General features: G+C 32.6%; 1 protein-coding gene and 1 long non-coding RNA gene across 4 annotated transcripts; both read right to left on the bottom strand.

Moving 5' to 3' along the window:
- Positions 1-632: 632 nt before the first annotated feature.
- LOC149496597 (uncharacterized) lies at positions 633-2,970 on the bottom strand. 3 transcript variants are annotated; one of them, XR_016320349.1, is made up of 3 exons: positions 2,362-2,963; positions 1,566-1,643; positions 633-1,393 (listed from the first exon to the last, which is right to left on the bottom strand). It is a non-coding gene; the product is annotated as an uncharacterized LOC149496597 (long non-coding RNA). The 3 variants fall into 3 exon arrangements; XR_016320350.1 differs by having other exon boundaries at positions 633-870; XR_016320348.1 differs by having other exon boundaries at positions 633-1,643; positions 2,362-2,970.
- A 6,693-nt stretch (positions 2,971-9,663) lies between these two features.
- On the bottom strand, positions 9,664-18,246 carry LOC105628553 (uncharacterized). Its single transcript, XM_012209986.4, has 15 exons — positions 18,058-18,246; positions 17,891-17,966; positions 17,701-17,814; positions 17,281-17,378; positions 17,053-17,136; positions 16,769-16,905; positions 16,480-16,552; positions 16,330-16,375; positions 16,102-16,211; positions 15,793-15,900; positions 15,658-15,714; positions 13,926-13,987; positions 11,883-12,195; positions 10,066-10,959; positions 9,664-9,947 (listed from the first exon to the last, which is right to left on the bottom strand). The coding sequence occupies exons 1-14, from the start codon at positions 18,121-18,123 to the stop codon at positions 10,195-10,197; spliced, it is 2,109 nt and encodes a 702-aa protein (XP_012065376.1). The 5' UTR covers positions 18,124-18,246; the 3' UTR covers positions 9,664-9,947; positions 10,066-10,194.
- Positions 18,247-26,746: the final 8,500 nt, after the last annotated feature.

The following is a 26,746-nucleotide window of genomic DNA, read 5'->3' as shown; positions in this document are numbered from 1 at the left end:
TTACCACTTATGATTAAGATCATAAATAGTTCTGCAAAGTTAAATGTCAATAATACCCTTATCATATGCTGAAAAATGAGAATTTGAAATATATATGATAATCTATATATCTTTTAGAGCAAGTATAGTAACCATGTTAAAATGACATTGTAAACGGTGAGGGCTAAATGATAATAAATGCATTGAAGAAAATCTATTGCTTGATGACATGGCCAAAAACATGGTTATATATAGGCATGGCCACCGGTTCGGTTCTAATCGGAACTGAACCGAAACCAAACTGTATTGTAGACAAACCGAAATCGAACCGAAACCGGCGGTTCATAATTTTGAACCGAAACCGGCGGTTCAAGGGCCGGTTAAGGTTCATGTGAATGTTAAAATATGAACTAGAATCGGCCCGAAACCGGCGGTTCCGGTCCGTTTCGAACCGGATACACAAAAAATTGTAGCTTAAAATTTTTATAAAAAAATTTATATCACTTGATTTGATTGTAGTTGATTTGATTTATGGTGAAGAAAAGTAAAACGGTACTGTCACGACCCATTTCCGTGGGCCGAACCGGCACTAGGACCTGTGTAGGCTTAAGGCCCTCGAAGCCCGTAGTAAGCCTGTATTACTTAAACTCGCATTCTATTCACAATTGTGGATTCAGACCCAATAATTTCTTTCACAAATATATCCAAAGTACAATCCATATAATAAATATCTATACTCTATTTATTCATTTACAACCCATTTGGAATACAATTACGGAACTCTACTCCATAATTTACTATCCTTTGCATTTACATATTCAGTACAATGCTTATTACTTTTATCGATCCGTATCTCGTTCGATTGGACTCCAGGATTCTTCCATCTATTACCTGGGAAGGGTTGGAAGGGGGGGGGGGGGAGGGGGTGAGTACTAAACTCAGTGAGTAGGATTAGATAACCCTCTCACCCTACACAATCATACAAATGCTAAAATATTTTAATGTGATCACCCGTTTGGTTATATGAGCATGCAGTTTGTCACACAAATGGCAATACAACAGCAATCACAATTATTATCACCTTTATATAATCATATCATGTGGAAATTAGTCAGTGGCGTCACCTAAACCCCCGACGAGTTGTCCTCTCAAACAGCCCATCCTCTCAAACGTGTGCACCAGGGAGCCAATCCCCCATTCTGACCGACCAGTCTAATCCTCACATGATCAGTCCTCTCATTCTTTTTTACATTCTTTTTTTTCTTTTCCATATCATTCATATCATATCATCAAGTGCACACGGGGGCGCCGATCTCCCATTTGCCCGGCCGACGGTCCAATTTCACAATTTCATCATAATCATGATCCATACTTTACCGACCGTCCTCTCAAACCCATGGTGACCCACTTCATCCTAATTCCACACAAACAAAGCACAGTAATATCATATCACAAGTAATCAAGCAATTTTTAATATCAACAATAGTGCAACACAATATGACAATTCAACAAAATAATGCATGATAACATTTAACCGTGAATGCATGAATGCAGGCGGATGAGGCGAATTATCTAACATTACTCACAGTTTTTTGTTGTCCTTAAAAGGACTACCTTATTGTGCGGTTCCAGCCTGTCTTCACATGCCGACACTTTATAAATATCTATATAATAAGAAAATTCTAAATGAGAATTCTAATTTGGGAAATGCAGTTTACATTCATTTATTAGTTTTGGTTACCAGTCATTTAATTCACTTCTTAATTTAAACTATATATGTATTTATAGATATATATTGAGTTTCCTTATTTATTTATTCTAATTTATCGCCTCTAGATAAAACGTTTAGTTATTTGTTAAGTAATATTTTATGATAATACTAATCAAAATATTAATATTACTAATAATAGTAATAATATTAATAATGATAATACGATTGTTCATACGATATTCATAACGACAATAATTTTAGTCGGTATTTTATTTATTAAACTATATATAAATTCGTTACTCTTGTTTATTTATTTCTTGTTTATATCTTTTAGACAAATGTCGCTAGTAAATTAAGTGTTGCATAATAATGATGATATTAATAATATTAGCAATATTAAAATGAGAGTAGCATAATTAATTAGACCGGTTCTTATACCACCGCTGTACTATAATTATTAATTCCCTTTTATAATATAATTAATCATAATTAACGATATTTACGTATTAATTTGAATTTAAGCATTTCTATTTTCGGTGAAAATCTTTATTATCCTTGTAATCGATGTTCATAAATTTCCAATTTTTTACTAATTCAATTAATCTTATATTCAATTAATTAATTAATTCAAGTTTCGAAATTTATAACGAAAACAAGCAACTAGGCCTTACAATGTACCGATCAAAAATCGGATTTGATTTTTGTGATCCGCCCGAAGAGGAGACCATTCTGCCTCTTTAAGTCCTTCTCGGAGTCTCGCCGGGCCGCCGCCTCCGCCGCCGTACACGGTGGCCGGGTAGTCGCGGATGCCCAGAACCAAGTGCCTTTCACGCCATTTGACTCGATTTTACATAAGGAACCCAAATCTCAAATCAATTTCACCGTTCAACACCCAATTTGTCAAAAATCCTAAATCAACGCAAATTGAAAACTAGATCTAAATTTCTTCTCAAATCTCCATCCGGTGATCAAACCATTAATAAAACTGTTGAAGATTCATTACCTATCGAGCTAAGCCATAGAAGATCACCGATACCGTCGAGCCTCACCGGAGAATCGCGTTGGTGCAGAGGAGGCAGTCGCGTCGCCAGGGAAGAGCTCGCGTCGTCGCTGCTGAGGGCCTGATCGACATGAAAGAGGATGGCAACGTGACCGGTGGCATGAGAGGGATCGATCGCCACCCACCATCGTCAGTCTGGTGGCCGGAGACGGAAGGAGAGGGAGGAGGGAGGGATCGCGCGACTGGAGAAGAAGAAGGAAAGAAAGGAAAAGAAAAAGAAAGAAAAGAAAGAAGGCTAACGCTTCTAGACCATTCCGGTTCGATCCGAACTGGTTCGGTCTAATTCAATGATTTGGCTCGATTCTTGCTCAGTTTGTAGGTTTTTCGCTTGGTTTTCGGATTATTCGTGTAGTTTTCAAAAAATCAATTTAATTCCTCGGTCCGGTTCGATTTATTTTAATTATTTTTATTAGATTCTATAACATTTCCTCCATTTACTTAATAATAATAAAAATATTAATAGTAATGATTTTAAATTTAGAATGATTAATTTATATATATTTATAATGGATTAATCGCTGGTGTTTCATATTATTTCTTGAAAATTTTAACTGTTCTCAAATCGAAAATTTCCTAATGAACTATTTTGGGGTTAGGCCCAATTCGAAAATTTGGGCTCGAATTGAGACTGTGTTACATTTGCAGCCCACACGGCCAAAATTTATGATTTTTGATTTAATAAAAATTCAAAAATTTCGAAAATAAAAATTCGGGGTATTACAGGTACATAATTATAAAAAGTTGTGAAAAAAATACACATTTTTTGACTTAATTTATATAAAAAACGGTACATGAATAGTTGATTTATATAAAAAAAATACTTTCAAATGTACAAAAAAAAGAGTGTAACGGATAGTTTTTGATATGATAGGTGTTTTTTATTTATTTTTTAGTAAATAAATTTTATTCATTTTTAATCATTTATTTATTTATTTACTGTAATTTACTAAATTATCCAAAAATATAGTTGTTATTTTTCTGTTATAAGTGACAATTTGGAAAACTAATAAATGAGAAACATGTATAAATATGATGAGTTGATGATTTTTTATTTCACAATCAATTATATCCTAACTCTTCTCTTATTCTCAATCAAAATTCTCTCAAATTTTTATAGTTCATTATTTTTTCTATTGCTTTATTTTCTTTAATATTGGAATTATCTATTGTTTATTTTTTATTTTCTTACATCCAATTCCAAATTCTTTCTCTGATCTCAAATTTTTCCATTCATAAATTTACTTCATTTGATTTTTTAAATAATTTTCTTAGTATTTGAAAATAATAATTTCCAACTCATTCCATTAATTTTATATTCCATTTATAGTTTTTTATATTAGTAAATTAGCAAAATTTGTAAATTTAATGTAATAATAGTTCTTAGTTAATAGAAGTTTTTCTTTTAAAATTTATAATAATTCATCTAGTTAATAAAATTTAAACATTTTAAAATTATTATTTATTCATGAATTCGGAATCAAAATTTTATTATTTTTTTTAAGATTTGCGTAATGCCGGAACCGAATCAGAACTGTAATTTGAATCGTCGGTTCGCCGGAACCGTGCTGAACCGTGCTGGAACCGGAACTGGACAGGAACCGAAGGTTCAAGGGTCGGTTCCGGTTCAAAATTTTAAAAATCTCGAACCGACGGTTCAGTGAACTGGAACCGGCGGTTCACTGAACCGGCCATGCCTAATTATATATAAGACACACAAATATTATCATTTAATGAACCACAATTGGATCAAGATTATCAGTTCGAAGGTCGATTTAAGTTCAACAACTGAATATGTTGTAGCACAACACCTATATGGTACCAAATTAATTTTATTATGTATTATAAATTGGAATTGTAGTTCAATTTGTATCAACAAAGTGTCAATTTTAATATTTGCAATTCAATCACATAATTCAAATGAACTTATAATTTTAAAAAGTGAAATTCAAAACTCAATTTTAAATCAAATTTCACCTTAAACTTGCAATTTTATCGTATAATTATAATTTTAATTTCAATTAGTACTTGTACGGACCGATATAATTTCAATTAATATTATGTTGAGATTAAAATTGATATATGATGAAGGATGGTTGAGTCTTCTCCGGTTTGAAATTTAAACCGTAGATTAAGGATACTATGACCTGAGAGCCTTGATCATGATATGACAATATTGTATTATATGAATATTTGATATTATAAATAATTGTGAGTTACATTAGTATTATAAGATTATTATAGTATTATTTGCTGAGAGCTCTTCTCTCTACTCTAGGGTCTTCCTGTTATCCCTTTGTACCCTGCCATTTCAACTTTCCACCTCCATGTTTACTCTTTCAAATTCCGTTATTTTTTTTGTCCTTTAACCTCTTCATCCTTTTCCTTACTTGTGTGTCCCTCTTTCCTTCCTTTCGTCTTCTTGCTTTATGGACAAAGCTGCACTAATGGTTAATGCCTCTCACCAACCAAACTTGGCACCACATGATTTCAATCCAGTGCTAGCATTAATTGAAGAAGATAATAGAAGCATTAATAGTAAGAATGTGCTTGCTGGGAAAATTATTACGTCTAGGAAGTATAGTGCGGAGGTTGTAAAAGAAATTATGATTAAAGCCTATCTCTGTAAGGAGAATTTCTCTGTGTACTTAACAGAGGTAAACACCTTTGTTTTTACTTTCCATAATGCATGTGATGTTCAAAGAATTGTTGCAGGAAGACCTTGGACACTTCAAAACCAACATGTAGTTCTAAAGGAATGGCCACCAGACATTGCTTTTAATGATATTAATTTCAATTTATCCCCTCTCTAGATTCAAGCTCATGGTCTGTCCCCAAGCCAAATGAATCGCTCTAATGCAATTCTAATTGGTAACTTATTTGGGGGATTATTAGAAGTTGATCTTAGGCAGGATGAAGCCCATCAATGGCAACGATATCTGAGATTTAAGGCCAATGTTAATGTCACCCAACCTTTGTTATTGGGATTTAATAACAGAAAAGCACAAGGTGAATTCAATTGGGTGAGCTTTCGTTATGAAAAAATGCCATGCAGAGGCCATAACATGAAGTCACAATTAAGATTTGGTCCATGGCTTCGAGCAGTTACACCCACCAATAGGTCTCAACACATGGAAGAAGTTACTGAAGAATTGGGGCAGATGATTTAAAATCGATTAGGGGTTCACACCGCTAAACATGCTGAAGATAGAAAGGAAGACAATCAAGAAAGATGCATGCAAAGCAAGAGGTCTGACACAACATTCAATCAATTAGATGCTTCACCTGTTAGAAATGAAGATTGTATGTTAAGTAAATGTCTAAAGAGCCCTAAGAAAGGTAGTAGTAGTAGCTCCAACATTCAGGAGCGTCCAAGTGGTACCCTAATCCATCAAATCTCCTCATGATAACTTGTTCAACCTATCACATCAAGACCTACCTTCATTAAATGCCAGTCCTAATCAACCTGCACACCTTAACCAAGACCAAGATTCTCAGCCTGACCAAGCCCATTCTACAGTTATGGCCCATTCTGTATCAAGCCCAACAAGCAACCTTAATTTAGAAAACATGGTCCAAATACCCAATTCTCTAAATCAACGCCCAATCCCAAACACAGATTCTTCCTCACTCTTTTCTCTTGGGCCGAATAAGATCACCTGGCAAGTTAGGAAAAAAAATATTCCTTGAGAACATCCAACCCATCAATACAGGTCTCCAAGACCTATCTCGTCAGGCCAACACCCTCTAGACCAATTATCTTTGGACAAACTTGTGCTGATTACAAAAATATTTTATTTCCACAATTTAAGTACTAATAATCAGGAAACGCTATTAGAGGAGGCTTCAAAGGCGGTTGACCTGATTATTAATCAAGCCAGTATTTTACGCCAAAATACTCCTTCAGACCCTGTTCCTAAGAAGAAGCAATGGAAAAGACTGGCGCATAGCAAAGGGATTGTTATAGAAGAACTGATTGAGGAAAATAATGCAGCTTTACAAAGCCAGCTTGAGTTGCAAAATAGAAGCTCCAGGAAGAGGCCTTTCACAGAACAATTGGTGTTGGAAAACAAGAAAATCTGCCCTGATGATACAATGGAGGAGGAAGCTACCATAAATGGCTCCAAGGGGATCAATGAAGCTTTTGAGCTGGAATTGTCAGGGTTTGGGGAACCCCCTGACAATTCATAACCTCAAAGGGATTTTTAAATCTCATTCCCCTGATATTGTTTTTCTTACTGAAACTAAAAATAGTGATGCTTTTGTGACTAAGAAACTTTGTACATCTGGATACCAGGTGCTAGATATAGTACAACCAGAGGGGAGAGCAGGTGGTTTAGCATTAATCTGGGGGGAGACAGTAAATGTCATGATCATTAAAAAGAACGGTTCTTTATGCATGCCAGGTGAAAGATGATAGTTTGCATCTATGTTGGGATCTTATGTGTGTTTATGCTAATAGTGATGATATGCATCGGAAGAAACAATTTGATTTTCTGATACAATATCAGTAAGTCCTGTCTGATTATACTCTTTTTACTGGGGATTTGAACTCTATTTTGAGTTTAAGAGAAAAACAAGGTGGAGTGTCTTATGGAATGTGGAAACCGAATTATGTTTCGGGATTTTGTTAATAGTATGGCGCTGGCTGATTTAGGCTTTCAAGGACATCCAATGACATGGAATAATCGAAGAGACAGATCCTAGAATGTTTAGGAAAGACTAGATCATTTTCTTGCTACTAGTTCTTGGTTTATCAAGTTTCCCAAAGCAAAAGTTTATCATCTTGATGACTTGGGATCAGACCATCGTCCTATCCTCCTTGATGTCCATCCAAATGTGTGCAAGGGTCCTAAATATTTTCATTTCGATGACAGGTGGACCTTAAATCCTAAGGTTCGTCATGTGGTGGAAGAGGCTTGGTAATATGAGACACCTGGCTTAGATTTGTTTAAAGTTTTCTCCAAACTCAAGAAATGTAAGTGAGCACAGGTGTGGGCAAAAAATAATTCTGTGAACTCATAGAAACGACTCCAGGAACTTAAAATTCTTCTTAAAGAAGCTAAGCAGAGTGGGGATGGCCAGAGTAGCAATAGAGTGCAAAACTTAGAAGCCTAAATAAAGGCTGAAGTTGTTAAAGAGGAAATCTATTGGGCTCAAAAATCCAGACAAGTGTGGTTGCAAAAGGGAGATAAAAATATTGTGTTTTTTCATGCTAAAGCAGCTCAGCGGTATAAAAAAAATTTTCATTAATGGTATTGAAGATGCTCAGAGAGTATGGCATACTGCACAAAAAGAGATTGCAGCTGTTGTTTTGGATTATTTTCAAGCGATATTCACATCTTCCAATCCCTGTAACTTTCAGAGGGTCTCTCAAGGTATCCGATGTCGAGTTACTTCTGCTATGAATGACTTTGTAATTCGGAAGGTCTCTGATGATGAGATTCAGCAAGCAGTATTCAGCATCCATCCATCAAAAGCTCCTGGTGATGATGGTATGACAACTCAATTTTTTCACGTGTATTGGGATGTTATTAAAGAAGACATGTTCAAGGCTATTAGAAGTTTCTTTAGTTCAGGAAGGATGCTTAAAAATATCAACCACACTATTATCTCTTTTATTAATAAATTTTTTAAATGATTTCATAATTTTGATTGGCTAAAAAAAATAAAAATAAAAATAATTATTATTTATAAATATTTAATTTGATTTATTAGATTAGTTTCTTATTCTATTGTTAAAGTATATTATTTATTTAATAAAAGAGATTATAGTGAAAATTATTATCAAAACATGTAAGTTAATTATAAAACCTAAAATAAAAGCTATAAGATGATTTTTATAAATTAATTTGGTACTTAAACAAAAAATAAAATCAACTATTATATAATAGAAACTATATGAACAAATATGTTGAAGAAAATATAAATGATATATTTCATATTTAAATTGCTAGTTTAAAAGGGAGAAACAAATACATTAATTTTCATATCAATGAGATATTATAGTGTAAGACATATAATTAAAAAATATTTTACTATATAGATAAAAACTACTATATTTATTGCAATCTAAATAAAAATTTATTCTTTAATTATATAAATAAAAAAGCTAAACGAGTATATAAAATGACCATATAACCAATACAATCAATATACATCGCACGTCATAAAAAGAACTAATATATATAAAAGTGAAAATGAGCAAGGAAACATTGGCATTACAAAAAATAACCATACTAATTTTATACATCTACAAAAAAACATATTTAAAGATTTTTAATTTTATTGGTTGAAAAAAAAAATTTAATTTAATTGCATATAATTTTCTGTCTATTGATTAAAATAAATAATATTATAATAATATGAAATTATATGTTAACTATGGTATGAATACTAATTTTAGGTATGACTATAGTTCCAGCACCGCGGGTTTCGAATTTAAATTTTTTTTTTTTAGTTTATTTATTTGTTCTTGTTATGCACATTTTCTTAATTTTCGTCATAGTCGAATTTTCTAATTTTATTTTTATTTTTTCCAGAATTTTTCCTTATGCTAGCTAATACTTAGGCTTCTCTTTTCAAAAAGATATATTAATTAAAGAGTAATTCTCGAACTCCCTTTATAAGCCTAAGCTGTTGCGTTGAATTAATTCATACCATGCATTGATTTTCTAATTTACGAATTGTTTGGATTATATAATAATTTGTATGTCATTATTATTATTATTATTATTATTATGAGAAGGATTAATATAATATTTCTATTAATCAAAATTATATTACTGATAATAAGATTAATATTTGAATTAAATTAGGAATTCTATAAAAAAAATTGTAAAAAATTATACATAAAAAATTAAATCATATAAATCCATTCTTACGAGAATATTGAACGTAAAGATAAAACGAGATCTTCAGCACACAAAGATAAACCTCTTCATTTCCTAATCCATTAAGCGCACAGCATACATCCATTAACTGTCCCAAAATTGTATGGCTTGCTAAAGATATTTGCTGCTCTAACACTAGTCAAAAAGTAGCCTAAGAGAACATTATGGTACAACATTTTGATATCCATATGGGATTCTCATGATATTTCTAACCAAACTGCAGAAAGAAAGAATCTGCTTATATTAAAAATATGTTACATTCGCAATGTCGACAAGCTATCACGAGCCTTTAGGTGTTACTGAAAACCTGCAGCAAAAAAGGAAGATAAAGGTTATGTCATTGAGGCAAAATCATGACATGCATGCATATAGCTATATACAATTCGAGTGCGAGTATAATGATAGAGACGCAGAAAGAGACTTACCATTCACTTCATAGCTTCATGGCAATTTTGTTACTTGTTGGAATGTGCTTTAACTGAAAGAGGGGGAAAAGAAGATGGCGAATGCTGTTCCCCAAGGTTCTTTAGCGTATTTTACAATAAACAAAACAGTTATTGCTTGAAAAGTTCAGACAGCAAAGTCCGGCCGCTTTTCACTTTTTCAGTCTTACCATTGATCACCTCCGGCAATAGTGCGTGGCGATCGATCTTCTCTTTCCGCTTAATATTCTTGTCACTGCCTACATTACTACTGCCAGACACATTTAATTGATTATGGTTCACAGGTTCTCTAATCTTCTCCTGGCACTTCTCTTCTCGAAAAGTTTTGTTCTTTTTATCACTCTCTTGCCGTTGCATATGATGCTTTTTTTTCCCTAATATATTCCCTTTGATCATATTTAGTTCTCCTTCAGATAATTCACTTGTGTCAACTACTTTTTGGTGCTTCTTAGCCATCTCCTTGGACTCATTTTTAACAACTCTCACTTCCTTCTTTATATCCACCTCTGGCTCAGATATGCTTTTTGTCATTACCAATTTTTGTTTCTTATCTCTCTCTTGCATTTGTTCTGAATCGGATCTTGATAGGATTCGCTTTTTATCCTTCCAAATGTCAATTTGATGCTTTACCATATCAGACAGTTCCAAATCACATTTCTCCTCGGCAACCTCCATTCCTTCTTTAGCAAGTCCACCACTCAAAGTTTCCAAAATAACTTGGCCAAGAACGCATCTAGTCTCGTGTAGATTTCCCTTCCCAAGCAGGTAGTAGTCAATCATAAAACTCTTCCTTCCTCTTTCAAAAGATTCAACATCATCCACCAACTCATCAAAAAGTTGAGAAACATAACTTCCCGCATTCCTTGATACAAATACCTGAAGCACAACACAAGATTTTTACTCAAACACAAAAGCTATAGATTATACATAATGAGAGAACATTTCACTCTACATTGAACTATAGCATGATGCGTTCATTTTCATGAACTCATAATTCCAGTTGGAATATGGAAGGATTCATGCAGAATTCATTCACTTTCAGAGATGTCAGTTATCTACTAGTTATTGGCATGGACTATTGATAGTATGAAAATCAGGCTAAAGTATATTTTGAATAATCTATTCACCTTAACCAGGATAAGGGTGAATGCTCGGTGCGTTGCTTATCCAATTGGGAGCAGGATCAAGGAGGCAACTGACATAGAATAAAGTTTACAAATCCATATACATTTAACTCACCATCTAGATGAATGTGTTATTATGCAATACTGTTCACATGAAAATGTAGATTTATCTTCCAAATGGTCCTATCTCTATCCTTCTCCTATTTTTTTCTTTGTACGTAGTATTTTTTACATTTTTCTTAAACATATCAGCTCGTTCCTATTTATGCTATGGTCATATTTTGTATATCCACTAGTTCCTATAAATAGCACAATTTCCCAATGTCCATGTTGGACACAAAGAAGATATTTCCTTAGCATGAAAAGCTATAGTTGCATATATGTCATAAAAAGTTACCTAAATGATAATGGTGGACGTATCATGTATATGCAATTAAAGACAAGTCTAACAAACAGAAATGGAATGCCATGTCCATTAACCAATCACACATGTGCTACATGATATGAAAGTAAGCCATTATAAGATATAAACTAGAAAACAAGCTGAAGCTATATGCTTATGAAAGTAAGCATTGCCTATGAAAATGAAAAGCTAGATGAAGCACTATTGTAAAAGATTACAAGCATACAAATCAAATATAATATATATATATATATATATATATATGCACTCACCAAATCAGAATATGCGGAAACTGGAAATTGCAACATGGACTGAGCAAGAATATCTAAATTAACCAAAGCACCAATGGAATGTCGAACCAAAGCTGCTAAATGACTAACTTCTTTTGCAAGTTCTTCATCTGATTTAAATTCAGAGAACCCTGACATCTCAGGTGCAAATTTATATTGCGGTTTAGCACCTTCTCTTGCAAATTTAACACCTTCCTTCCATGATCCATGATACAGTACAGAAGCAAAGACCCAGATAACAAGAGCATCTTGTGGGTCAGATACTAATGCTTGGTGAAAAGCTAACAGTCCAACCCTGTTCCAAAGATGAAGCAAGATCAGCAGCCATCTCTTGAGATGAGAACATTGATTGCAAAAATATAATGCCATGTGAATTCACTTTGGCCAATATTTCAATCCCCTCCCAAGCTATCAATTGAAGAAAAAAAAGAATATCATTATCAGGGAGAAAGAGGAATATATACATATTGCATAACAATTTAACTAGTCATGAAGTCGGCATTTTAAAGAACCTGCTTACACCTACCCAGACTGGTTGATCACCTACCAGGAGTTAAGGCAATAAGAATTTGATAAGTATAGCATGGGGATTGAAAACGGAGTGAAAATAGTTGTGAACTATAAGTTGATCCAAGGCCTTCAAGTCAATATATCCACCAGGCAAAATTTGTCACCCGGTAACTCCTCGGAAAAAAAAAAAGGGTTTGTGCACAGGAAAGAAGAGGAAAATGTTTAGGTTAGAAAAATTCTTAGCACAGCATAATAGCCCTTCATATTAAGGTCCAAAGAATAGTAGTTCAAATTTTCACAAGTTACCTGCTTTTAGACTATCACTATCAATAGCATAGAGTATAGATGGATCCTACAGTAGCCCATCTAGCTTAGAAAATAAAATAGTCATTGACAATATATAGCTGAATAGAAGCAAAATCAAACAGCTCATCAGCAATGAAGAGCCATGACAACAGCAATGCGATTCAATTACAAATGTTCAGAGCAGTAAGAGATCAAATGTGATGCAACAGCAAACTAGCAGGAAGCTTTTCTTTTAGCTTTCCCATTTTTCTGGCAGTAACAGTTGAATCTCTCTCAGATTAGCATATCCAGACTTTGATTTTGGAATAGGATTTGGCCAAATTTGGTTACAACAACACCAAGGAAAAGAAGAATAGAAGGGGAAAACAAAAATGAATGGGAAAAGCAAATGGGAGGAGCAAGAAAAAGGACACACAATTAGAGAATAAGGTCCTGTTTGCTTGTAGAAAACTAGAAAACAAAGTTTCATATCCATAGCTTTTAGCTATCCAAAAAGATGATAGAACCATATTAATCAACTCGCAATTCAGTTCATGATGGACTAATGAATAATATTCGTATGAGTCCAACTGCCAAGCCAGCTAAATGACTGAAGAAATGGAATCCAGATTGTCAAATTTGATAAAGTAGCATTATGCATCCTTATTAAGAAGTGAATCATAAATATTCAAATCTCTAATAATCAAATATTAAATCTCTGTTTAATCTTTCACCATTGTCCATCAGTAACCCCCTACTGTCTCGCCTGAAAAATTACATCAAGGTGAATTCCTTCACCAAGATAGCTTGAATCTCCTACCCTGCGAGTTAAAAATGGTAATTTACTAGCACACATCGCCATACTCGTTTGAGGTTGATCTTGATAGAAAATCAATCTAGCACTGTATCATTTTCGTGGACAATGATTTGAGAGTCAAATAATCTGAGCAGGCATTTAGATATGAAACTCGGGGAAGACATTTAATGTTATTCAATCAGCTTTGGGACAAGGAAAACATTTTGTGATTATATTTGTCAAAAGGACAGCCAGATGGTTTTGAATAAAAAATGGCAAACTTCTTCAAACTCAATAAATTCCAAGAGAGTCGCATTAGTATTCCAATAACTGCATTGGCAGCTATGCCAGAAGTGGACAGCCAAGACGGCAATGATGATATCAACAAATTATTAAATTTTACAACTGGACATTAATAGTAACAGATATCTCACCATAGAGTGTAATCACAAGGTCGATCACAGCCAACCACTTTATCCAAATTGAAGAACAATTTCTGCCAAGAAGATAGAGAGATTATCGAAAAGTCATTATTTCACGTGTAAAATCAGTTCGAAAATGACGATTCATCTGGGACTATACATGGAAGACAAACAAGAATATGCAAAGGACATGCAAGCAGAATAAAGATAGAAGAAGCCAGTTATGAACTTTGCGAAAATTTGTTTCCAGTAGGAAGTGACTGGCTTCAATCAAGTACAGCCACTTCTTGTTCCAGACATGGGTTAAAAGACTCAAGTGGGCTGTAGGTGGATCACCCTCCTAACATGATTGTTATGCTGTCAAAGAAAAATGCCATGTGAAACTGCCAAGTCCAGTCCCATGAGAGAATCTATATCAGCAAATATAAGTGGAACTTATTCAATCAAACTGTCACCAATCACCCTCCTGATCTGAAGAATTTCTACATTTGGATGGAAGCAATGAGATTTGGACCTTATTTTATTTTAACTTATTTGGATAAAAAGTCAGCCCAATCTTAAATTGATTAGACTCCTATATGAAGGATAAATTCATGAACATGGTTAAGAACTCATTTCAGGTGGATTATAATTCCACCTTTAATAGGTATTTCAAATTGACGCTCAATCATCTGCATTCATGAACCGTTAAGGTTCATAGTCCTAATCAATCAAACCTATATCATCAAATTCAAATCTCACAGTTTCAAATTCCTTCATCAAAATGAAAGATAGTTCTTCCAGATTCCAACTCCTGAATTCATTTTAGAAGACGAAATCACATCCAAAAATTATATATAATGTCCATAAATTTTAATATTATAGACTCCAACTAAGTCTAAATTATTCAGAAAGGTCTAGAACAAAATTAATGTGCTTTTCTCCAACAACATTCCTTCCTCCAACTTAAATTATTATTTTGGATTCTCTATCTTAAGTATTTCCAGGATTTGCCTATAATATTGGGCTGAGAAATAATCACTTTCAATTTCGTTTTAAGCAAACTAATTCCCATTTAAAATTGGTTTTCATAGATAATACTCCCTCCAACCCAAAATTATAGGTTTAAATTTTTGTCAAACAGTTTCAAAATAGTTAGTTAAATTAGTTTAACTATAACCTTTTTTCTTATTTTTCCATACATTACCCTTAAAGATCCTAAAGATTGTATATTAATGATTCCTTGAAACTTTCAAAATAAGATGAATAGTTAATATATCAAGGTTTCAAAATTATTTATCTTAAGATTTTTTTCGCCACTATCTGGTAAATTCAGCTGATATTAATTATTGATAAGAATTATTATATAAAGATATTGTGGGAAGTTTAAAAGAAAAACATTTCCAAAAATATAAATGGGATTGTTATTTGGGGAGCCACAGAATGGGAACTGGGACTATAACTCTGGGACAAAGGGAGTAATATTTTATGTTGCAACCAGATCTCAATTACTCAGAAAGTTCTAGAATAAAATGAATTAATATGATTTTCTTCAACAAACTTCTTTTCTCTAGCTTTAGTTATTGTCTCAGATACTCTCTTGAGCATTTCCAGTACCTAATATGATATTGCATAAGCCACAACCAATTCCTAAAATTTGAAACTTCATCAATCACAGCTATTTTTGAATGTCCAACTAAGGGCATCTTTATCATCGATAAAGTTACACACAGCTCAAGGCTTTTGATGTACATCTAAAGCTTACCATCAGCATCATGGGACTCTGAGATTTTTCAGCAGCCTGTTGATTAAAGTATGCCGCCTGCAATCAGGAGTTCCAAGTCAAAAATAACTAAACCAACAGATATATAACCCAGTATATATAGTTGGAAATACAAACATGAAATGGAAAAAACAGTTCAAGTAGGTTGAATCTTCGAAGCAAACAGATGGTAGTCTCAGCAGCTCCATAAGATAGCATGTAGTTCAATTCCATCATTATCCTACCCTGAACAAACACAAAATGATTTTGGTGAGAATATGATGAAGTTAAGAAATTCGAATTCAACAAGATACTACTGTAGATAACAGGCACTAAAGACTATACAAGGAATAAATAGAATATATTCCTTGTAGAGGCCAAGAACAACATAGAATCTCTATTTTCAGTTTCATGCAGCAGGCTATTCTTAGTTAACTCTTACGTTACCTTATTCAAATTCTTTAGAGAAGATGAAAGTTCACGTATTGCAAGTGTTGTTTCCCTTGATATTGACAAGCCCAAACGTCCTGCAATTCTCAATCCTCGCAAGATTCTCGCTGAATGACATAGTTTGCAATGGGAATCCAGTTAGTTTGAACTTATAACGTGTTATACATGGCATCCTAACTCTCTAAATCCTAAGAATATCTTATATATAAAGGTGGAAGAACCTACCACAATCTTCTTTGAAAGACAAAGGAGCAGGGATTAGGGTCCTTAGCTGTGACAAGCTCACAAATTAAAATAGAGGAACAAACATAGTGGTTGAAATGAAGCATTAAACTAGAAATAAAGTTTCCTAGCAAGGGAAAAGGGAAAACTTACCTTGAAGGACCTTAAATCTGCTATGCCATTAGCATAATCATAGATTTTATCCATGAAAGGGTCAAAGAATAAACTGCTTCCACAATTTTAAAGTAAAATTAAGTTAGAGTTCTGATCTTAAATATGTTGTGCTTTAGTTTTAAAGTAAAATTAAGTTAGAGTTCTGATCTTAAATATGTTGTGCTTTAGATTTAGAACATAATCAACATTGCGTATTTCTTCACAATCTTGCTACATTAATGGTAAAAGTTATTGTCCCTAAAGAAATAAAAAGAACAAGAAATTATGCCTGTTAATTGTGAAATCTCGATGCATACTATTTCTCCAGCGGATGAAGTCTTTTTCATCACAGCTACTTGGCATTTGAGATAAGAGAAACTTCTCTTTTTCTTCAGCATGCTTTGCGACTGTCTCAAAACTGGAAACCTATCACCCAAAAGAAAATCATAAATATGCCAAAGGTAAGATCATATGCTAACATGGGAGAATGCAAAATACTTGTGTACCAGCCATCATAAATCAAAATGAATAAGCATCTAATCTATTACATCTACTAAAAGAGAAGTTTCAGACCTCAACTACTGATCCTTTGATGTGCACCATGCATATAGGGAAACGTCGTCCAACAATCTCACATCTTCTGAATTGCTTCTTAACCTTTAATGCGATAGTACAAAACCAACAGAAACGTTGTGAAATCAACACCAAGAAACTCATTACTAATAAAAAAAAAAATCCAACAACAAAAATATAATAAAATGATAGGCAGTGAAATGAAAACAAAAAACAGCAGTGTAAGACCTGTTTAAGCTTAGCTGTGGTGATCACATCAAAATCTTTAGGTATTCTATTTAGAAGCAAATCTCTCACACATCCACCAACTAAGTAAGCTTCAAATCCTGAAATTCATAGGGAAAGTAGGCCACTTGATCAGAAACAAACTAGGCGTTCATGTAAAGCAAAGATTGATAATTTGAAAGTGCAGAATAAACCAATTGAAAAAAAAAAAAAAAAAAACCCCAGCATCAAATAAAACCAGCTCTTCCGAATGGATTGGCACACTATAGAATCTTAATGCATATTCAGCGTTCAAAAAAGTACAAGTTGAAGAAAACATGGGTTACCCATTTAAGTTGATGAACTTTCTTACAGTTTCAAACCATAAAAAGCATATCAAACATAGTAAAAGAAAATGCAAAAAGAAAAAAAATATATATATACCCTTATCATGCAGAATTTTCAAAACAATCCATGGAGAAGGTGGAATCTTTGAACGGGTCACACCAACACTCTTTGCGTTTATTTTCTTCCATTTCGAAAAGTCAATAATGGAATCTGCTTCAATAATCAGAATTGAAGTCTCAAGTAGTTTTGATAGTGTAACAAAGAGAAAATTCAAAATTCTGCTCACTTTGTTGAGAAGCAAAATCATAGCTCCCCATTTCAGGGGGTAATTGAGTGTATTCAGTTAAAGTGTGGTTAAATCTCTGCACATGAAATTTCAAAAACCATTCGTCAGTAAGTGTTCGACGAATTGCCACAACCAAAAATAATAATAATAATAAGACAATTAAAGACCAGTAAGGTGGATAGAGATTTGAGACGAGATTGCAAGCAAGTTTTGCTTCTGAGGAATAAAGCCATTAGAGAGTGAGGTTCATGGCGCGATTATGCTTCTTTATTATTGTGGCGATCTCGGTGGGGAAGATAGCCGCGGAAAACGGGTTGCTTTGCTCGCATCATTATCGAATTACCCTTCGTCGTGCGAAATATAAAAGAACACTGCAAATTTGGCATAGAGTTGGTCGCAACACTGTCAAAACGGGCCGCGCGATCCTGCCCGCGTGGGCTCGGTCCCAAAACGGGCGAGTCGAAAAGCTCATTGAAAAAATGAACTTTCAATATCCAGGCTCGGCCCGTTTTGAAAACAGTTCTCACCAAGCCAATAAAAGTACCCGCACTTGTGGGTTTCCTATTAAATTTTTTTTATTTAAAATTTATTTTATCGATATAATTATTATTATTAATTTTTTTTTTTTTTTTAAGAAAGGAATGAATTTCTTTAAGATAAAGAAGGAACATCACTGGCAATTAGAACTTTTATATTAGCTGGAAGCTCATACCAAATTTGAAAACAAGCATAAGAAAAAACTACCATAACCATAGCGTGAGCGACTTTATTCACCTGTTTTCGAACTGAACTCATATGAACACCTGTAAGTGTAGAGAGAAGGTGTTACATTCATCAATAACCATGTTAAATTCCGATTGATCTGACCCATGGTTACCTATAGCACCAACAACCAACTGGGCATCTGTTTTAACCTGGATATCCACAAAACCTCTCAACTCAATCCATGATAGAACCTCCCGCAAAGCAATGGCCTCCGCAAGCCTAGCCTCTCCATTTCCATGCATTAAATCAGATATACCCACTAAGAATTGACCAGCATGGTTGCGGAATACAGTACCAAATCCAAACCTCACAGAATTCACATTAATCGTAACATCGAGGTTACATTTCACATGCCCATTTGTGGAGGGAGCCAGTGGGGTAGGATAGCTGCACTCTCCTCCTACTGACCCTGAGACAGACACGACACCTAAGCCTCCCGCCATTCAGCTAACAACCAGCGGGCAAGTATAACGAACATGTCTGGCAAAGTCTTCTCACCACTCAAATAACCTGGTTCCTACTAAACCAAATATACCACGCTCCCATTCCAACCTCCTCCAATTTATCCTTCCCCATGTAGCAGTTATAAAAGAGAACAAATCGACAAAGTTTGACATAGGCAGATTAAATTTTATATATATATATATATATATATATATATATAAACTTGTGATTTTCCCATGAAACGGTCATTGTTCAGTCAAGGGATGAGAAGTTTGTGGTCTTTGACTACATCGCGACTGTTCTAAGAGCACAGTATGGCAGTCGACGACGCTGGCCATTGCAGGCCCTTCATTGCAATGACGGCAAGGTTTTAATGAAGATTTTGAAGAAGATGTTGCATTTTACCTTTTTGTCTCTCATTGTTTTTCAATTGAGCTTCAAAACCTTTTAATTTGTTCAATTAGATCATGAAATTAATTTTGATCAAATATATAAAAATCATTGTAATTCCATCAAAGTCAATCAAAACCTATTAAAAAAAAGTCCAACCAATTCCATCGATGTGGAATTCTAGTAACAATTTTTTTTAAATCTAACACAATCTTAATCCAATTCCCCCCCTAAAATTTAATAAAATCAATAATTTTATAAAATTCTTTCAAATCGGTAATTTTTTTTTGAATACCATCATAATTTATATGGACTTTTAAAAATCATAATTTAATACTACCAGATTTTTATTGATTTCGTAAGAGTCTTAATTGAATATCATAATTTTAATAGATTAAAAAAAAATCTTGATCAGGTATTATTGAAATTTTAAAATTTTTTAAAATTTAATAAAGTGTTAATAAAATTCTCGATCAGATTTAATTGAAGGGCTCAATCATGGGTTCCAACGTCGAGGATCCAAAGGTGCATGAAGAGCCAAGTGAAGATCCACTCACTTTCGAATCGGCTTCGGAGAAAGCCGAAGGTTGAGGCCAGCAGCGTCCATGAACAATCTGAGGAGAAGGTGAAGGTTGAGGATGCGGAAGAGCCAAGTGAAGATCCACTCACTTTGGAATAGGAAAAGGTTGAGGATGCGATGGATGAAGACGACCTCCGAACTAATGGCGTTGAGACTTGATTACGGTAGCGGTTTAGACGACAGCTCAGATGGTACATAGCGAAGATTTAAATGATGATAGCGAAGGGGAATACAAAGACAAGGTCGACAGGAAGAGATTTCACAGATACTGGAGACAGCTTGATCGGTCCGATGTAATATCATTTTTTTTTATTTTTAATTTTAATTATTCTATTAGATCATTCTCTTTCTAGTTTGGTTATTCAAATTTTTTTCTTATACCAAGCATTTCCCCTTCAGTTTTTTTTCGTCGATCCCAGACTTTTACCTGGAGATGTTCAGCTTATGTTCGTCCACTAAGGTGTAGTGTGCAAAGCTGAAACTTGTTAAATTAATATATGCAACTGCTACTGGTAATCAGTATTACGTAACATTTCTGGTTGAAGACGAAGCATCAGGTGTAACAGGCACCTATCAGACCGATGCCTGTTACTGGAGAGTTGGATGTCATAAGTCAGATGCAGCAGCAGTATATAAATACTTCAATTTTCTCAGGCCAGAACCAGAAGGATTAAAGTTGGAGAACAGAGTTCGCAACTGGTAATTGAACTGATTCTCTCTCTCTCCCATATGCAATTTGATCCAGTTGCCTTTTATTTAAAAATAAAATAAAATCTTTGTAACTTAATTAATATTGGAGCTCTGAACATGGAAGGATGAGTATGCTGCCCAATGGTGCAATGCTGCCCAAGCAATTCAGTAGAAGAAGTTTGATACATTTTAGATCCTAGAACTAAGCTGCTGAGAAACCTGTGAGACTATGATTTTGAACTTATTTATGTTGAAAAAATTGAAACTCGTGATTGAATTTTGACTGAGGAAATGTACCTTGATTTCGATTAAGCTCGTGAGCATAATTGACAAATGTGAAATTTTTATGATGTAAATAGATGTGCTGTAACAGTGATTGATGAATGATGGTTGTCCTGGATGATGAGTTGATGTTAGGGTGGCCACAGTTTCAAAATCTGACGGTTCCGGTTATAATTTGAAATTAAATAATTACGATTTTGATTTCTCAACAGTTTCATCGACGGCTCTATCAATTTTCTAGCAAATTGTATAATTATAAAATAAAAAATTAGGGAAATTTTTTTTTAAATTTTAAAATTTGAAGATTTGCAAATAATTTCTTCTTAAAAAAATTTAAGAAAAAAATAAAAAATTCTTGAACTTAATTTATTTTTTAAAAAAAAGCTTGAACTTAATTAATTTTTTTTAAAAAAAATTCTTAAATTTAGTTTTTTTTTTTTTAAAAAAAAAAGCTTGAGCTTAATTTTTTTTTTTTCAATTTCAAATTCTTGAGTTGAAATTTTCAAATTTTCATTTGGATATCCCTGAAGATCAAATTCGTCGGGAGTGAAATCGAACATGTCATTCATAGGCATTGATGAATTTTGTGTTCTCCAACCTTTCCTTTGCCTTTAGCAGAACTTGACTTTTCTTTATTTGCCATTATTGGATAATAATATGTAAATTGGAAAATTGAATAAAAAAATTAGAGAGAATAATTGAAAATTAGACTTTGGAGAAATTATTTCGCAATATTTTCCACAACAATTTATAAATGAAAATTGGAGAGATTGTAGAGTAGAGAATAATATAGATTAGAGAGAATAGAGATAATTTTGTGTGAAGGGATTGTAAATGGAAAAGGGTATTTATAATAAATCTAAAAAATTAAATTTTCACAAATACCCTTAAAATTAGCGGTTATATAGCCATTGGGAGGGTTAATTTGGGGATTTCATAAAAGTATTTAGAAAAATAAAAAAGCTGTAGAATCGAGTGGAATCGCCGATTTTAGCTGTTTGAAATAAAATTAAAATTTTACTTAGAACTACCGGTTCGAACTGTCGGTTTTAACTTGCAAGAAAAACTACAGGTTCCCGCCAATTCTTGGAACCGCTGGTTAACGGTTCTAAAAATACCAGACGTAGACCATCGATTCCAGTTCTAGTTCGGACTGGTTCCAGTTCCGAAACCCGGGAAATGGCCACCCCTATGTAGGAGGAAGGGCTTTTATTTGAACATGATTTGCCTAGCATATGAGCCGTGTTAGCTATTGACATAATATAGGCCGAATGCAAAATTTCCTCTGTGAACTTTTTTTCAAATTGTCATTTGTGCTTCCTAACTTTGCGAGGGACTGCGTGTGCACCTTAACTCGTTCGTTTTTTTATCTATTATACCTTTATTGGTCCAGTCAATAAGGCGCGTCAATACACTCTAAAATTCACACGTGAAGGTTGTAATTCTCATACAGTTGATATTTTTAATTATTAATACACTTACTTTTTCCTCTCCTCCATCTCTCCTTCTCTTCATCTTTTTTTTTTCTTGCAATTCTTGAAGCTATAAATCTATGGAGAAGAAACAATTCTTGCTTTCTCAATTTGATTTTTTTTTTTCTTCTCTTTTTCTCTTTCCCTTTCTCTCTCTCTCCAGACTTGTTTTTCCCTTTTTATCTTTTTATTTATCTCTCCATGATTGTTTGATAATGGGTCTTTGTTTGAAGGAAGATTTGATGAGTAAAAAAATGGAAAAGAAGATTTGAAGAAGAAAGGAAAAGAGGGTGAAAATGATATTTCTTTTAAATTTTTCAACAAATATCTCTTTAATTGTATTTCTTTTTCTTCTTTTCAATTTTCTCTTCTTCTCCTCCTTAATTTCTTTACAATAAAGTTTCTGAAAATTTGATTTTGAATCCTTGAAATCCCTAAAATTAATTTTTGCAGCCCATCACCTCCACCATTGCTGCGCTACACAGGTCAAAACTAGAGAGGAAGATGGAGAGGCAACGGCGGCAGGTATGGATCGATCAAAAAGTGGAGAGGGAGGAGTCGAAAATGGAGAAAGAGGAGTCAATGTTGGCTGGACACAAGTAGATGATCAAAAAAATAAATAAATAAAAATAAAGGGGGAGGGCTGTGCAAAATCGGGGAGAAGGGAGAAGATAGATTTAAGTTGGGGCAGACTCGGGTTGATTAAGGTCCAATTTGGCCCATATCATGGATTTTTCCTTGGTTTTTAATTGGTTTATAGAGTTCTAATGGGTTTAAATTGGTTTAGCACATATAAATGCCATGTGAAATAAAATATGTTGACGTGTTTAAAAAAAATGCCACGTAAAACTGATTGTATTTTACACTCAATTTTATGACTAAACGGGATGTAAAATATATAAAAAAATAAATTCAGAGGCACGTTAGGTCTCCTACAAAGTTAAAGTTGACAGATAATTAAAATGAAAAAGTTCAGGAGAATTTTATGCATTCCGTCGTATAATATAACAATGATGTTATGTATCATGTATGTAGAGGGTATTTGTTATCCTACATGAATGTGTCGCGTACATACGAGTTTTGCAGGCGTATGATGATGGCGTAGCATTATTTCATTGGCTGAGGATTAAATATTCTTTTGGTTTAAATTTTTTTTTCTTTTTTTGGATTCAGCTTTAAAAAAATCGAGACGCATGCAAAAAACAAGCCATCATGGTGTCCTCTCTGTCCCCACGCAAACTTCGTCCTTTTCTCCCTCTCTATGCCTTCAGTATTTTATAAGCTCCCGATTTGCCTCTTTACTTTTACTGATTTACCGTTTTGCCACCCCTTCCTAAAAACTTTTCTTATTAGTTTCTTTCACTGTTGCCTACACACGCCAAATACTTTTGACAAATTTACCCTTTTTTAAGAAAAATTATTATAATCACACCCCATTCCTCTTGCAAAAAAAAAAAAAAATAATAATAATAATAATAATAATTATGAGCTTCATTCATTTTATGTATCATTTCTTTTTTCTAATTGGTAATATCAATTGTTAATTTATTTAATAAGAGTTTATTTTTAGATTTTAAAATTGAAGTTTATAACTTTATATGATAGAATTAATATTATTATCACTTGAGTAAGTTAATAGGTTGAAATTATTTCATAATTAAATTATTCTAATTGAATTGAAATTTTAATCAACATAGTTTAATAATTTTTTTAATTTTTATTTGTCAATAAATACACTTTTACCTCAAGAAAGATACATCCTATCACATTTTTTTTATCAATATTAAATAAATGTCAATTAAATTTCAAAATTTTAGTCCATTATTTTTATTTTTTATTTGGAAAACAGGATAAAAATGTCAAAATCTACCTAAATTTGGTAAACGCCTAATTAATTGAAAGAAATTCAAAAAATGAATAAAGATTAGAGATTTGTTCTATGCAAAGAGAAGAAAGAAATAAATGTGATGGGGTAAATTTTTGTATCACAAAATTGACACTTAATTGTACAAACTGTAATTCACACACTCATGGTAATTTCACAAAAAAAGTTTTTTAACCACCTGAACATGACATTTTATATAGAAAAAGGATAAAAGGAGGAGTAACATAAAAAAGAGGGCATTTTTGTCATTACAAAGATTCACCGATTTGAAAAAACATACTCTCTTCGTCTTCTTTATTTCGAGAAAACAAAAAAACTATTGGATTAACAAAATTAATTTATTAAATATTTTCTCCCTAAAATGCCCTTAAGAAGAATTTATTTCTTGCATCTTTGGGACGTCGTTTCAAACATTTTTTTATTAATTATATTACATTTTATTAGAATGAGGACGTTTTATATAATATGTTCCCAGAAATTAAAAAAAAAAAAATTTAGAGTTAAATTAAATGCAAATTTTTGAACTTATTCATTGAAAGTCATAAATTTCCAAAAAATATAGTTAAAATTATTTTTTCCATTCAAAAAAATCCTTTTGAGTTAGGGAAGATATATCTTATAATTAATAATGTTATTAAAAAAATAATATTTTAATTTACCTGACACGACAATATATTCAGGTAATTAGATTAATATCCCCTCCTTCAATAAAAAAAATATTCAATTATATTGTTATTAACTCTTAAATTTCAATAATTTAAATTTTAATCAAATTAGAAACATAATCAAATTTAAATATTTTAGGAGTCAAATCTAAGGAAATCAGTAGTTGCTGGAGTGGTTGAATCATTCAAACATTACCCACTACACACAATGTAATAGAGTTATGAGTACAAGGATGAAGGAGCTAATTGCATGTGTGAAAAAACAAAAATACAATAACTTCTATGTTTGGGCTGGGCTTGTTTAAACTTTAAGCCCATAATATTGGTTTCCTCCTTTGCTCTTTTGCATGAAAGAAGAATATTCATGGAATCATTCATCCAACCTATAAAAATCTACTTGTTCTTTGCCTTTTTGACCTCTAGAATAAGGGGAAAAAAATTAAAAATGGTCTCTAATTATAGTTAAATTTTTAAAATTAATTATAAGATTACAAATTTATTATTCCGTTAATATTTTGGTTATTAATTGACTGAAGAATTGATTTCTAAATTATAGTTAAATTAATTATGAAATTTCTATTTTATGATTTTTTTTTATAATACCATTATTTCTGATTTCGTTAACACTTTAGTCTCTCTATTTTGATATAAATTGAATAAATTAAATTTTTATACAAGAAAATTACTGAACAGAATAAGTTTGTTTTTGTTTATTTTTCAAGTTTGATTTAATTTATGAGTTAAATAAATTTAAGTTTTAGAATTTTAAGATTTTAGTGCTCTATATAATGAAAATAGAATTGAAGTCAACTTTTTAGTTTTTTCCCACTAAAATCAAAATTAAATTGGATTTAAAAAATAAATAAATTGAATTAATTAATTCAACAATCGATTTCTGGGCACGGATTTCACTCCATTGGTCTGAGACGATCAAAACAAGGAAAATTAAAATATATGTCAGATTTTTAAATTTTAATTTAAAAATGTGATTTTAACTCAAAATATTAAATTAATATTACTTTTATTAATAATTATCTAATTTATATGAATTTTTTACTATATATATATTTTTTCCATTTAGACATTTTGTAACCTACGTTTGTTTGTTTTTTTTTCGTTGTATAGTCATTTTTTGTTTTCATTTTATGTTTTATTGTCTGGTTTTTTGAATATATTTTTAGGGAATTTGAGTGTGACGTAGATTCATTAAAATTATTTTAATTTATTGTTTTAATTTTAATAAAAAATTATATTTTTTTGATTTTTAAAATTTTATTTATTTATTAATATTAAAATTTAATTTTTGACACTTATTAAATTATTTTATTAAACAATGGGCGAAAATCCCAATGAAATAAAGTCCAAGAAACGCGTAACCAATGAGCGGGGAAGTACCTCCAAATCTCCTAGGAATCGAAACTTACGATCCCCTTCTAAGCATCTTTCTCAATACAAGACTCGTGTCGTTTCCCCGACAACACAACGCCGTATTAGGAGCGAGTGAAATAACTCACCTCCACAGCGCGTGAAATTCCCCAAGTTCCCAAAGTACCCTCACACACACAACTTATACCTTACTGGCCTATCTAAGACAAGTCACCTTCGATTCTCGCCCTTATATATAAATCTCTATATATTATTTAATTTTTATTTTATTTTAATTTTAACATCTTTTTATTTATT

Source organism: Jatropha curcas, chromosome 4 (genome assembly GCF_041381405.1).
Source record: "Jatropha curcas cultivar XTBG-Jc1 chromosome 4, XTBG_Jcur_1.0, whole genome shotgun sequence".
Taxonomy (NCBI): domain Eukaryota; kingdom Viridiplantae; phylum Streptophyta; class Magnoliopsida; order Malpighiales; family Euphorbiaceae; genus Jatropha; species Jatropha curcas.
The sequence above is the reverse complement of the archived record's forward strand: the minus strand, read 5'-3'. Positions and strand labels throughout refer to the sequence as shown.

What these genes read in the sequence shown, in the direction of transcription:
- LOC105628553 (XM_012209986.4), bottom strand. Translation starts at nt 18,123, where the DNA reads ATGGCTTTATTCCTCAGAAGCAAAACTTGCTTGCAATCTCGTCTCAAA. An exon ending in TCAAAGGATCAGTAGTTGAG is followed by an intron (nt 16,906 to 17,052) that starts GTCTGAAACTTC and finishes TTTGGGTGATAG; the next exon opens with GTTTCCAGTTTTGAGACAGT. An exon ending in CCTTGTGATTACACTCTATG is followed by an intron (nt 12,196 to 13,925) that starts GTGAGATATCTG and finishes TCTTTGGAACAG; the next exon opens with GGTTGGACTGTTAGCTTTTC.